At 35.5% G+C, this 14,019-nt stretch overlaps 1 protein-coding gene across 7 annotated transcripts in view; it reads right to left on the bottom strand.

Moving 5' to 3' along the window:
* Positions 1-14,019, bottom strand: part of SYT14 (synaptotagmin 14) — an 87,831-nt gene that overhangs the window by 23,780 nt on the left and 50,032 nt on the right. For all 7 annotated transcript variants that reach the window (XM_040058946.2, XM_040058945.2, XM_040058944.2 and 4 more), the window contains 2 exons: positions 5,986-6,254; positions 3,671-4,120 (listed from right to left, as the gene is read on the bottom strand). In XM_040058946.2, coding sequence (XP_039914880.1) covers positions 3,671-4,120; positions 5,986-6,254 — 719 coding nt within the window. The remainder of the gene's footprint in view (positions 1-3,670; positions 4,121-5,985; positions 6,255-14,019) is intronic.

Consider the following 14,019-nt stretch of genomic DNA (forward strand, 5'->3'; position numbering starts at 1 on the left):
ACAAAATAAAACCTATGGTTGATTGTTGTTATTCTACACCAAAAAGCAACCTGTGGGATGGTGAAGGGGACTACGCATGTTTCTCCGATCTTTTCCAAACAGATTTCGCTCAAGAAACTGCTTATATGTTTTTATAATCACACCATACTAGAGGCTGTTTTTCACTGTCAGGAAAATTTCTCTGGGTGAGAATGAAGAGTAACTAAAAACAGGTCCACAGGGATTTCCTGGGGAGGAATAAACAGCTTTTCTAAACTTCAAGATGGGTGAAGAAAAATTTGTCTTCCGCTGTACTAAATGAAAATTTCTCTGAAAGCATCAACAAATACCTTCCTACACAAACTATACTCGACAAAACCACAATGTATACCCCTGCTAATAAACATTTGATGCAACGGACAATTTCTATTAAATCTGAAAGGGACAGATAACAGTGACAACTGCATTCTACCCAACTCGTATTGGTTTCACCGCTTCCTCCTCATTCAAACATGCGCTGAACTTGGGAGAAAACGTGTGATAAATAAGGGGGCTGAGGAGGAGTTCCCTGCTACGTGGGAAAACTGCAGCAACACAGGGCTGTTAAAGACAAATGACAAGGGCACTAGGGATAATAGCTGCTAGTGCAAGACATCATACACAATGTGGGAAGGAGAGAAACAGGGTGAAATCTTGGGTGAAAATGATATTTTGTGAATATATTTGTAAATTTGAAACCACATGTAGCTTTGAAACCTATTTAAGGAACATACTAGTATCATGTCCTCACCACAGCATGCACTTGTTCACTTTTTAACAATAACCAGAGACTTGCAGGCCCCACTCATGTCAGCATGTCACTGTGTTTGAAAGGCACTGGACTTGTAGATCTACCTTTAGCCAGATTCCCTTGTGTACAGGTTTAAGGTATCACTGAAAAAATACCGAACTTCACAGGATGCAAACTGTTCTTACACAATCAGAAGGCATACGATTGGCTAATAAGATACATTAATATAATAGCAGGCACAGACAGAAGGAAATAAAATACATTTCTGCAGAAGAGATTAGCACAGATATTTCAATGGATTAGGAAGTTTCAGTTACAGAAGGTATATTTAATATAAAAAACCCATATAATGAGATGCAGTTGAAAAAATAGGACAACTGTCATGTGTCCAAGAAATCTCTTGATAAAAAAGCAGTCACATATAAACACTTCTCAGCAACAAAACTCTCTGCAACTGAACAAGGCAAATTTAATTCTGAATGTACAATGTGCCTCATCATGGATCTTATAATTACTAATATTCTTGAGCAACTGGATATCTCCAAATTCAAACAGCACTTACCTTTTCCTGTCAAATAACTCCTGGCTGACATTTATTAGTTGTACATAAAGACTGTTGGTTTGTTCTAGCAAAAGGACAGTTGAAAAGGAATACAATCAATGTGTATAAATACACCCAGAGGGAAACACCTGAGAAGGGTAGGAACTAATTAAGCTCAAGGCTAACGTTTTGGCAGAGGAGCAAGTGGTAATAACTTGCCCATGAAGAAATTCAGGTTGCAAACAAAACAACCTGATGTTTTCAGATGAAAATTCACAATTTTGGATCAAGATGTCCTGGCTATTTTGAGTAACCAGGGCTTGACCTCAAGAGCCCAAGGATGCCCCTCACTTCCAGTCATACACAAACACAATGAATTTTAACACTCTTGCAAAACCAGTAGATGTTAAATCCTGCAATAAATCTGCTCACTGAAAAAAATATTATATTGGCTATAAATGATAAGATAAAAATACCTATAAACTCAGAAGTGAATGAATCCCCAAAGGTTTCAAAACTGATTTGCGTAGTTCCAAAAGACCATGGATTCTCATTCACGCTATCACAACCTTGAAGGATCCTTCCCAGCAACAGGCAGAGCTGCTTAAATCCTCTTACAACAACAAACTCTGGAAGATCCCTTTGCTTTCTACCAATATTCCTTATTCTTGTTCCAACCCACAAAAACTGAGGAGGGAAAAATGCTGACACACCATGCCATACCATAAGAGAAAATAAGGAACAACCTTATCATCTTTCATGCCTCATGGTACTTGTTTTTATTCTGCCTATCACAAAACCTCAAGAAAGTAATACTAAAGAATAATCAGTGCACGTATGTGACACACCAATCAACCACAAACCTGGCCCATTCACTGCCCTTTATCACTTTAGTAAATTTTATACACAAATCTATTAAAAACACAAAAATAAAGCAAGTTCCTTTAGAATATTCTGTGTTTTGGGTCATGTGGTGCTTTTTTTCCAAGTTATAAAACTAGGAAACTTTTCACTAAGAAAGTTTGCTCTAGAGAGGTGAACCATTTCATCTTTAGACCAGACTGATTTGTGCTCCTTAAGGAAACATGAGAAATCTGCTCTATTGTCAGTTGATCCTCCACCAGATGCATGATTTAACCTCAGCTTTCACTAATAAATATATATATATATTCAGTCATTAAATACAACAGCCCTTTATTTTGAGTCTTTGGCAATACTCATGCTCACCAGAAATGCCATTTCGATCGATCCAAACTTTTTTTTTTCAAAGTGCAGAAAAAATTAATTGCTTTGCTTCACCTAAAAAATAATTTTCCTTTCTTTCCCTTTTTCTCCTCTTTTTCTTTTATTCATTGTTAAAAACAAAACAAAAACAAAAACAAAAAAAACCAAACCAACAAACAAAAAAACCCCCACCAACAAAAAAACCCCCACAAACAAAATAGCTACAGTGACCAAATATGGATGTCCTTGATAATTTTTTTTTTCCTCCCAAAATATATCTGTAATACAGCACATGTGCAACTCTTAAGCAAGGAACACTCAAGCACTCTTAGTCTAGGATGCCCAGATCACAACATGACAATCATTCTCTTTCTGGACAAAAACATATTTAAATTTGTACAAAACCAAAAATGAAGAGGGTGATCACCGCCAATTTAGTGATCTTCTGTGTTTATTGATAATGATACCTATGTTTACCCTTAATTACTGTTGCTTTGCTTTATTAGAAATATTATTTGTGGCACAAATAATTTTGTTCATCAGATAAGTAGTTGTTTTTTCAGAAAAAATTCTTTTCAGTTTCAACTACTTTTCACTTCAGGCTGAACCAGAAATCAATTATTTCCAAGGTTCTAATGTGAAGTTATTAAAAATGGCTTTATACTCTCAAAATTCCTCTTTCCTATCTTTCTTTTTTTCTTTCTTTCAAGGAAAATACCTACTTGCAACCATGACTTAATTGCAACAGATGGAGGATATTTGCTAGTATAGCTTCTTTTTTCTTCTACTCTGGTGTGTTTTTCTCTTTAAACTGAAGTACTGCAGGTGGTAAAGACAATACTATTACATACATATACATATCTATGTGCATGGATACATACATTCACCACTATATCCCTATTTATGCACTGGAAATTTCTAAGTAATTAAAAGAAAAAACCTGGACATCTTTTGCAGGTGGAAAGTGAACGTACTTACAGAAGCTCTAAGGAAATTTTCATTGTGCTAATGCAGTGCTATGACTGTTCAAAAAACTGAGTGGATGTGATGACTCTATAAATATACATACTATTCTTATTCAGAATTCAGGACACTGTATCTCACTGCATTCTTATTCTGCCTCATTTAATACTCACAGGCAGACTGTAAGAAGGTTCCAGTATCACTGGCACTGACATCTTCCCTTGAAGATTCAATTTTGTCAAGTAAAAAATCTTTTCTCCCACAATCCTCTCTTTTTTCATGCGCCGTACGCTGTACAGTCGAAAGCGAACTGCATAATTCCCAATCATCTCAGACTCGACGTGATTAAATTTGAATGTCTCTGTGAAGACAGGACACGGTCCCCGCTGGATGCTGGTTTTTGCTCTCTGCTTCTTTATAGGGAGAAGAACTAGGTGTACTTGCCACGAGCTTCCACCTGTCCTGCTGTATGTTGGAATGTCTGTGACAGCTGTCACTGTCACCAAAAGCTTCTGTTCCTGTGAGTCATAGTCAAAAGTCACATCCAGGGTGCCATATTTAGCTACTGGCTCAGGATCAAAAGGTTTAGGAAGCTGTGAAGATGATCCTCGAGCTGACATATCCTGAAGAAGAAGAGAAGAAAAGCCTATTTATTTATTTATTTGTTTTTTTGTTGTATTCTGTTATGAAACCTAGCATGGAAATATATGGCTTACTCTAGACAATATGAAGGCAATATGATCTTTTTGTTCATTTCATAATCCAGGCTATTAATCACTGAAAGCCCCAAAGAGACGGCTGACTGGCAGTCAAGATGAAATCAAGGCTTTACCTGGCCAATACCACCAAAAGCCAGGAGCCAATCAGTCTGAACTCAGATTGAATTAAGCTGTAATGATCTCTTCTTGTGTGCCCCACATGTTAAAAAGTATATATACATTTGTCACAAGATAAAACCACCTTATTTCACATATTTTACACAGGTATTTTAAATTTCACCTTTTACATTGCTTGAAACGACAGCTAATGATTGAGAGCACAGTGAGATGCCAGCAAAGAATACAGGAATTACAAACCTACTTGCACACACAGTTCCTGTACATGAATATGCCAAAAATTATCGTAGAAACATAGAATCACAGAAGATTTTGGGTTGGAAAGGACCTTAAGGATCTTTTAGTCCCAATCCCTCCTCTATGGCCAAGGGTGTCACTATCGTGACTTTATTTGTGTAATTTTACTGGAACTGTAGAAGCTGTATCTGTTTTGAACTCATCTTCTGAACTCTCTGTTAACCACATCAGTCCTAAAATTGTATTTTAAACTCAAAATTCAGATGGTTTATTGTCACTTCAAATTTTGAATAACATACTGATCCTCTATAAAGTTACAACAGCCAGTTTGATAAGGATACTGAAACAGAAAATATTTACAAGTACAGATCAACCTACTGCTCATACAATAAATTATTCCAAGTATGTAAAACAAAGATATTTCAAGCGTTTCTTCATATTATCAAAGATAAGCTTCTTCACATGAACAAATAGAGGCAAAAACAAAGACTTCTGGGCTAAGAAATGTTCTTATTTTAACCAGGCTGCCACATAGCTGTGGGAATGCATTCCTCTAAAGGCTTCACTCCTGAAGCTTTGAGTGGCTATAAAAAAAGTTGGCAGCATTCTCAGTTCTTACTGAATATGCTTACATTAATGACTGGAGTGACACTAAATGGGAAGACCTTGAAGCTTGGCTTTCCAAGACCCTGCACCAACACCCCAGATACACAATATCAACTTACCAACAGGGGTACATGGACAGAAACATCAGGACTGAGCTCTAACATGCTCTTCAAAACTTCCGGTAGCAACAAAAGACAAATTTGTGCCAAAAGCGCTTTTTCTGCACATGGCATCATTAATTAGACTTACCCATAGATGTCAGTGCAGTAACTGGTTGTTAAAGGCATTTCAGTGAAATATGTGTCAGAAAAGATGATTCCTCCACAGAAAATAATACATATATACCATTACAATTTCTAGCAGAAAAATAGGAATATTAAGTGGCCCAAATCACTATACCACATCAACAATTGACAAAAAACCTTCTTTTTTTTTTCACCCTCCCCATAAAACTTGTTTTACATTATGGGGTGTTCAGTTTGAAAAAACATTAACAGAACCTTTATTTGGGTTGTCTGAAAAGTCATGTGGAAGAATTTTGACAACAGTTCTTACAGTGTGATTTTTGGACTGGTTTAAAATGGTTTAAAAAATAATTCACTCTTTCTGGGAGCTGGTTTGAAAGTTAACTTATCTTTTGCCATAAAGGTAACTACAGCAATCTGAACAATCTGAAATCCTATTGTCATATTTTCTGACAAACTATTTTTTTCTTAATTGAAATGAGCTGCAGTATTACTGCTCGTATAACTGTGCATTGATCTTTAGATTAAAAAAGTGCTTCACCACACTCAGCTATTTTCATTTACCTCTGGACTAAGAACCGCTGTGCTATCACTTGGAACATCCTCTTCATATCCTTTGTTATGAAAGCTTTCTATTTCATGTCCTGTGCTTCCCTCACTTGGGCACTTATATGAACATCTTGGGCTGTTGCTACACTGGGAATATTCACATTTGCTGTCTCCGACTTCAGAAGGCGTACAGGAAAGATGAGGAGATCCACTGTCATCCTGGTATGGAGGCGGCTGCAGTTCATCCAGTGGAGGTGTTCTTCTCATCCTCTGAATGCAGTTTGCTGAGAATAAGTGAAAATGTTTTACTTACTTTCTGATTATTTACTGTTAAAACATTTCTGTAGAAAACGTGAATCGAAATGCCTGGACAGAGAATTAAAAAAATCTATGTATGCCCTTCTTTCATTTTATTTATTTATTTATTTTTAACTTTACACTTCAAATCAGATGAAAAATACTACTGAAAAAAAAATTGTCAAAAATGGAAATGAGTGATCTCTCAGATGAAAGAAATTTAGATAAAAGCGAAGTTTAAAGTGTATAGTTAGAATGGATTGTGCAAACCACACATAAATAAATATAGCACGGATATGACATGACAAAAATTCTAGGCTTGAATTTCAGGGATGCTTACCTTGCAAAAACCTTTGGATATCTTAAGTCAGATTCTGTGTAGATGGAATGTAGGCCAATTATGGAAACAAAATGCACTCCCTAAAGCCATGATATCAGGCTGATTACCTCCCATGCAGTTGCCCACCAGGGAGACACTAAATTAAACTCTGAAGACAAGTAAGGTACTAATAAAGGCAACTTTTACACAAGTGAACTCTGCTCACCAGTGAATTTAAAAAGTGAAGCAGTGTCTCAGATTCTTTATTACTTGTTAAGGACAGCTAAAGGGTACGTATCCAGTGTCTGGAAGTTACACACTACCTCTAGTCACTAAAGACAGTGGAAAAAGGATCATGAGCAATCTTGTGCTTGGGATGAATACTTGATGCTGACCATCTTTGCTTTTCACACTAGATAGATAGATAGATAGATACAAATGTGGTTATACATCTCCTCAGAAATTAAACCTGATACATGGCTACAGACACAGAAAGTTAATTCAAAATAATTACAATTCAATTTTTAATCTCATATTTTACTATGAAGCATTACACAGTTGAATAGAATTGGGGAAAGACAGCAAGGTATTCCGCAGCTGAAATGAAAGGAATATCAAGGACAGGTAAAGAACTGTCTCATACTTTGTTTACATTTTCTGTAGAGGTTTTAATGAAGATTTTAATGCCCCTGACATAAAGAATTACCTTATACATAAAAATTTCAAAGCAAAAATGTTCTCTGGTGTCAAACATACCATTTCACTCACAGAAAAATCTACCAAACAAGTAAGTTAAAGAAAGCAGGGCTCTTCTCTATTTCAACAGCTCCTAAAATAATCATGGCAAACAAGTAATTAAAACACTCCTACAAGGTGAAACCACTGTCAGGAACCCTCTCATCTCTGATAAACCCATCAGAGCCAGCGTGCCATTCAGAGTGATTCCAAAATACTGTTCCAGCACTCCTGCAAAAGGTCTTCTGCTGTTAGAGAGTCAGTGCTACTAACTCTTGAAAACCCAGTCCCACAGGGCTGGAAAACAAAACAGACAGCAGGGAATCATATTCTTGAATTGTAGTCATCTGTCTAGCAGATAAACATAAAACCTTACCTATGAATATTAGGCAGCTTGCACCCATGAAACTAGATAGACATGATTTTAGAATCTAAACTGATATTTTAATAATAATAAAATAATAACAAGCATCATTTGACTCTCTATACCATAAAAACTGGACCTCTCTGTCATAATCTATATAATTAAATATTCTAGAAAATTCAGAAATACAGCATTTCTGCTCATTGTTGCCAAAAGGCAACAAACAGCATTAAAAGAGACAGTAACCACCTGGCAGCCCTGAGTTTCTTTCTGTTCACTTGTCATCAAGTCTGCTAAGAATTTTTAATGCCCAGCTTTTCCATAGTCTAATGAAATGAAAGTATGTCCAGGTAACTATCAACACCATTATTGTCTTACCTGACTAAATAAATGCCCTGTGTGACTCACTTTTTTCACTTTGATGAACTCCATTATATGTCCCTATGGGAAAACTGTACAGGCTGTGTGACAGAAAAGGTGCTTTGAATGTCGGCGTGGAAGAAGTCAAGACAAAATTCTTATTAACCAGCTGTGATTCAAAAATCTCAGAAAAAGCTAAAGCACCGGGGCAGGTTTCAACTACATATTTTTGAAATTGCAGTTTAACAAACTGAAATAGCATGTAAATTCTAAAAACAAACATCTGGAATTAAAAATCTAGGGATACCTCTGTCTAGAGAGGTATAAACTGGTTTTGAACAGTTTTCTCTACATAAAAAGATATCTAAGTTTTCAAATTAATTCTCAAGGTGAAAAAGTCTCATTTTAACTTTCCCCTCCCCACAGCAAATGATGCAAAAAATGATTTTGTGTGTGTGTGTGTGTGTTACGGCTCTTTGAAAACCATAAATATTTGAATTCCATTGAGACATTCTAATGACTGATGATATCAAAGCCAAATAGTATCACAGACAGTAGTGAATACAGCAATACTAAATATCTGATCCTGCATATATTTCTTAAAAATTATTCAGAAGTAGCGACTAACTTTGACAGTCTAAAAAAAACTTCGCATATGTATCTAAGTTTAAAATACAAACCCACTGCTAGTGCTTGCTGGCTTATCACTAATTGTATTGGAGAAAAACATTTGGATCTGAAAGGCAAGATGATCTGAAGTGTGTGCATATTTACACGTGGAACCCATCTGTTATATACCTTGAACCTTTTATTTAAGGTGTAAACTTCAGACACAGCTATGTACACTTCTGTACTGTGACAAAGCCACAGAATACCTCCTAAAGACCACTGAACATGGCTAATCACATGCAAGTTTCAAATCACATGGAAAATACTTTTTGTAAATTCATTTGTAAATGAAATTGATCATAATGAATGATCACGTCACCTTGGACTAGATAGACAGGGTATAAAACAAGTCAACATATGTCCCAAAAGTGGAAGTAAGATACAGTCACAGAGATATCAAATCAGGTTTAGTCTGAGGCTCCTACCAGCCAGAAAATGGCATAACAGAGAAAAGAGAAATAGAAAGACCTCACATTCAGTTCTCCACCCAAAATATGTGAAAATACTTGGCATTCTCATGATATGAGTGAAGCTAAATCTGTTTAGTAACAAGTATTTGGTAAATTCTAAACTGAGAATACAGTGTATTGGTGTCAATAGGAAGATCTGAATAAATGCTTTTTAAAGGGGTAACTGCTTTAGTAAAAGTTTTCATCCTCCCTTAGTCAGCTGGGAAAACACTCACTTAGTGGTGATAGTAACCACCTTGCTTAATAGCTGAAGAAACCAGAACCATAAATAAAATACCTGACAAACCTCAGCAGATTAGCATTTTGCTGGTAGACTCAGGAGCTGCAGCATGTAAACTGTCATTAGCACATTTAAGTCAGAAGTAAATAAATATCTTCTTTTTAGTACTGTTAAACTAAGAAGGTTCGTCTGTTTTCATAAGCCCCCCCGTAGGACAGATTGCAAATCAAAGGGGGATGATCCATACCTTGCCATCAACCTCAAGAGACTCACAAATTAAATCTGACACAGGAACCTAGGCCAAACTCAGCATTCCTGGAACGTTGAGCAATTGATAACTATGAGAAAATCCAGAAAACTTTCAGTCATTTTGCTGGGGGGGAATCAAAGTTTAAAGATGCAGAAGTTTATAACAAGAAATGCTTTAGGTTTTCAGTTACACTACTTGAAATTGTTTTTTCCAATGCTGCTCATTTCTCCTTTCTGTTCTGGTCTCTCATGGAGCATGCTAGGCTGCACATTTCACCATGCAGCTGGAGATGTCCTTTTCCCATGTTTACACCGTTTAGACTTTCCTATAGTAATTATTTTCCCCAGAGGTGTACAGCAGCAGCACCAACCCAGCCTCCCTTAGCCCATATTTCCTGAGCAATTCCAAGAACATCCATCTCTTAACATGGAAAAAGGAGCTACCCTTGTGCCTTTAATTCCCCTGTCTCATAAGCCATTGTTAACCACACTTCTGCAGTTCAAGTTTCTCATGCACAGTACTTCTTTAAAAATTCACACTGTTGTGGGAGGCAACAGTACCACAACAACCCTATTGGAATCTGGCTCCCAGTTCCTTTAAAATAAATAATCACTTCATAAATCAGTAATTTTTGCAAGTCATATTTTGTAATTGTCAGAATATCTTCATACTCAAATGATACCTTTCCTTTCTCTAATAAATCTCTGCTCATGCTCTGCTACATAATTATTTATTTTTTTAATCAAACGTTAAGTTTCAAGTTTTCAAGCCTTCAAGGGGTTCTATGTAAATGTTAAGACAATTTAAATAAAACATAAAATGAAATACATGTTTAAAAATTAAAGAAACCTTTCTTATTCAGAACGATTAAATACCCTTAGAGATTTCTGATAGGCAGCACAGACAGTCCAAATGGAATTTTCATGTTTGAACTTTTCTACCATGCAAAAATATTATGTTGACTGAATTACCCCACATTACAGGGAGTATAAAATATAAACATTAAATATTGAATGAAACCTCAGGCCTCTCCTACCTTTAACATTAAAAGCTTACATGCATTTTTGTGAGGACAAAACCCAAATTATTTCACAGAACAACTTATCTTGGCATAATTCTATTTCTTTTCCAAAAGAATTATGGCATGAGTCATGCTTAATGAAAAAAAAAGGAGAATATAGGAGTGGTATGGGGTCATTACGGATCACAGAAAAAAAATTTCTTTCTTCTTGTATTTGCTTCCTTCTTGCATTTGCCACATTTTAGACTTCTATTCACAGGTGATCTATTCTCCATTAGGCAATTCACTGTAAACAAGAAAAAGTATAATATCTGTTTGACTGGAGGTTGTTTTCCAATAATAGATAACTGTGTTTCCTAATATTTAGAAAATTCCATACACTATGAGCTTAATTGCAGACCTGTGGAAATCAGAACAGCATTGCTGTCATTTACACCTGATGTCATGTGATGCTTTTAGCACTGCATTTTCCTTACCCTCTCAAGCTAATTCCACTGGTCATTCATGTAATAAAAAGGTCCTCTTTTGCTTTTTTAAATAAAAGTAATTCAAAATGATAGAATTATCTTTATGTCCAGTCCTTAAAACTTCATTTTTTTTCCACAGGAAAGGTCTAAGACCAACTGAAACAGCTGAAACACACATAGTATTTTTTTTACTGTGTCTGTTTACATCTCAAGCCTGTAGAAGTACAGCTAGGTTTTGTTTCCCTAAAAAAGAAATTTGCTCTTTGCTCTCTGTACTTAGTAGAGAACATCTTATTTGTAAGAATTTATGGTCTCTTTTACAGAGCAATGCTGAAAAGCCCAGCACCAGTGAAAAAAAAAAAAAATCTCTTCCCCAAATTAGCCCCATTTATAACATTTTAAGTACAAATACATTATTAAAAGTATTATCATGAACTAGCTGTCAAAGACATTCTTTTGTTTCCTTCCCAAATATTTGGGTCGTCTTTCAATGAAAATTATACATTACCATCTATTGAATTAATTTGTTTTCAATCTAAGTATCATTCTCTGATTCCTTATACAGCATTGATATTAATTGGAAGAGGAAAGCGTTCTGCTACCTGGTTCTGTATTTCTATTTTTCAGTAGTTCATAATACATCTAAATAGTGCTTAAATCTAATAGTTCAGTATTTTTAATCATTTATTGATGTAAATATCAATATATCAAGCTCCAGAACACTTTTTCTTCTTTTTAAACTTTAAAAACCTCTTGTTTTCTGAGACCCCATCCAGCTCTAAAGCTTTTTGAAAGCTGTGATCTTTAAGAAGTGAAATGGTTTGCTTTTCCTTCTGTAATAGTATTTCCTTAGGTAAAGCATATGTACCAAGTATGCCCATTCAGGTAGAAAAATGTATTTTCTGTTCCATTTAGATGCTGATTACACATTTAGTATTTTTATAAGCAGCCAACTTTCCTTTACTTTTCAGATCACTATGTTGGCTAGCTTTATAAATGAACAGGTATTCCTAGGCACCTCTGCTCACTGTTAGTTTTTTCCAAGTTATCAAAATTGTTAGAAAAATATCACTTCCAAAAAGGTAATAAGTTAAATTAATTCATAGCATCTTCCTTTTATTTATCCTTCCCTCTTTTAAGATATGCTAGAAGTCCTGCTTGCTGAGGGTGATTGACAACCAGCTTTGAAATCTTAGGAGTATCTTGGTGACAAGGAAATGCTTTTTATCGTCTCTGCGAAAATTCTCCCAAATTCAGCTCTCTCACCAGCATTTATGGAGGTTTAAGGGAAATTCAGAGCTTAAGAGCTAAAAGCTTTGAAAGCTCCCCCCACTGTAAAGCATCCCAGGCCCCTGAGAACCCCAATTTCTCACCAGTGTGTGCACAGCAGCATCTTCCTCATACCTGTAAACAGTAGCAGCAGGATGCGGGCTTAGGAAATATTCTCCTGTCATTGCTATGCTTCTTTTGAGTACTGTTATCACCTTAAATTAAAGCTCAAATTCCAGTCCAGTTTAATTCTACTACAGCTGTGGTATTTAGCACAGGAATTGAGCAGCAATGAAGTGCTGAAAAGGTGAAAAAGATCCCACACAGGCCTAAAATCAATTCCCAGTGAAGGATTGTAACACACAGCTAATATTGCTGTAATGTTCCTGCTCTAACTCTGTTCGGTCTCAAATGAGGAAACAAAGCATGATTAGAAAGCAAGATTAATGTGTGGATAATTTTCTTGAGCATTTTAATGATTTTGCAGCTCATTTCAGGCATATTTGGTTTTATATTTGACAAAAATAATAATAAAAAAAGTTTTCTAAGCAATGCAAAGGTCCTCTTTCAAGATCTTGATTCATTTACTGATATAAACAAGATCCATTCAGAAGTATATACAATACTTACAGTACTTTAATATCAGAATTCCATCATTCTTTTCTCCATACTTTTATTTTAAGTAACATAAAACTACTCTCTTATTGAGAACTCCTACTGAAACTTAAAATGCAATAACTTCACGTTTTCTTAAAAATACCTTTACCCTGGTAGTTGCATTTTGCAATTTAAAAAAAAAAAAAAAACAAACAAAGGGATAAAGTTCCCTACTATTTAAGCTTTCTATTTATTATTTAACCCTAGCAGGTGAAAATGAACCATAAAAGACACTTTCCATCAAGAATTGCTTATGGAATAGGAACACAAAGCTTGATTCCTTTGCCTCATTTTCACAGCAATTTTGACTGCAAAGGATGCTCTGTTGGAGGGAGTCCCTAACAAAGCAGCACTACAAGGATTATGCATGAACCATTTCAGTAGGGCATGAGTTAAGTTTTCTGCCCATCTACTTCAACTAGCTATATGATCACAATTTGGCTACCTCGCAGCTGTTAATATGCATATAAGTGAAATATATATTATGGTGGCTAATGGTAGTATTATAATAGAAGTTAACGTGTTTGGTATTTTATGGATGGAGAACCGAAGTACAGGGTGAAAACGAGATAATAAAAATGGCTGTGAATCTAGCTCAGAAGTGCTCTTCATCAAAGAAAGCTTTCAGAGAACTGTGGAACAGAAACACAGAAACCAAGTATATTACAACTAGCACTCTAGCCATTTCTTCTATTGGTTTTTGATGGTTTGGTTTTGTTTGTTTGTTTTTATTTTTTTATTTATACTTCAGGCTTTTCAATTATTGTTAATCTAAAATTCACTTGAAATGAATATCACCACCAGCATGAAAAACGCCCATAAATATAACACCATCAAAATGAAAAACTCCCATATATATACCCTCACAGAATTTTCCAATATCATCAGCTTTGCAGTGGAAGAGAATGAACAGAAAATAAAAAATAAAACATGCGGGTGGAAAAAACAAAA

This window comes from Hirundo rustica, chromosome 3, assembly GCF_015227805.2.
Source record: "Hirundo rustica isolate bHirRus1 chromosome 3, bHirRus1.pri.v3, whole genome shotgun sequence".
Taxonomy (NCBI): Eukaryota; Metazoa; Chordata; class Aves; order Passeriformes; family Hirundinidae; genus Hirundo; species Hirundo rustica.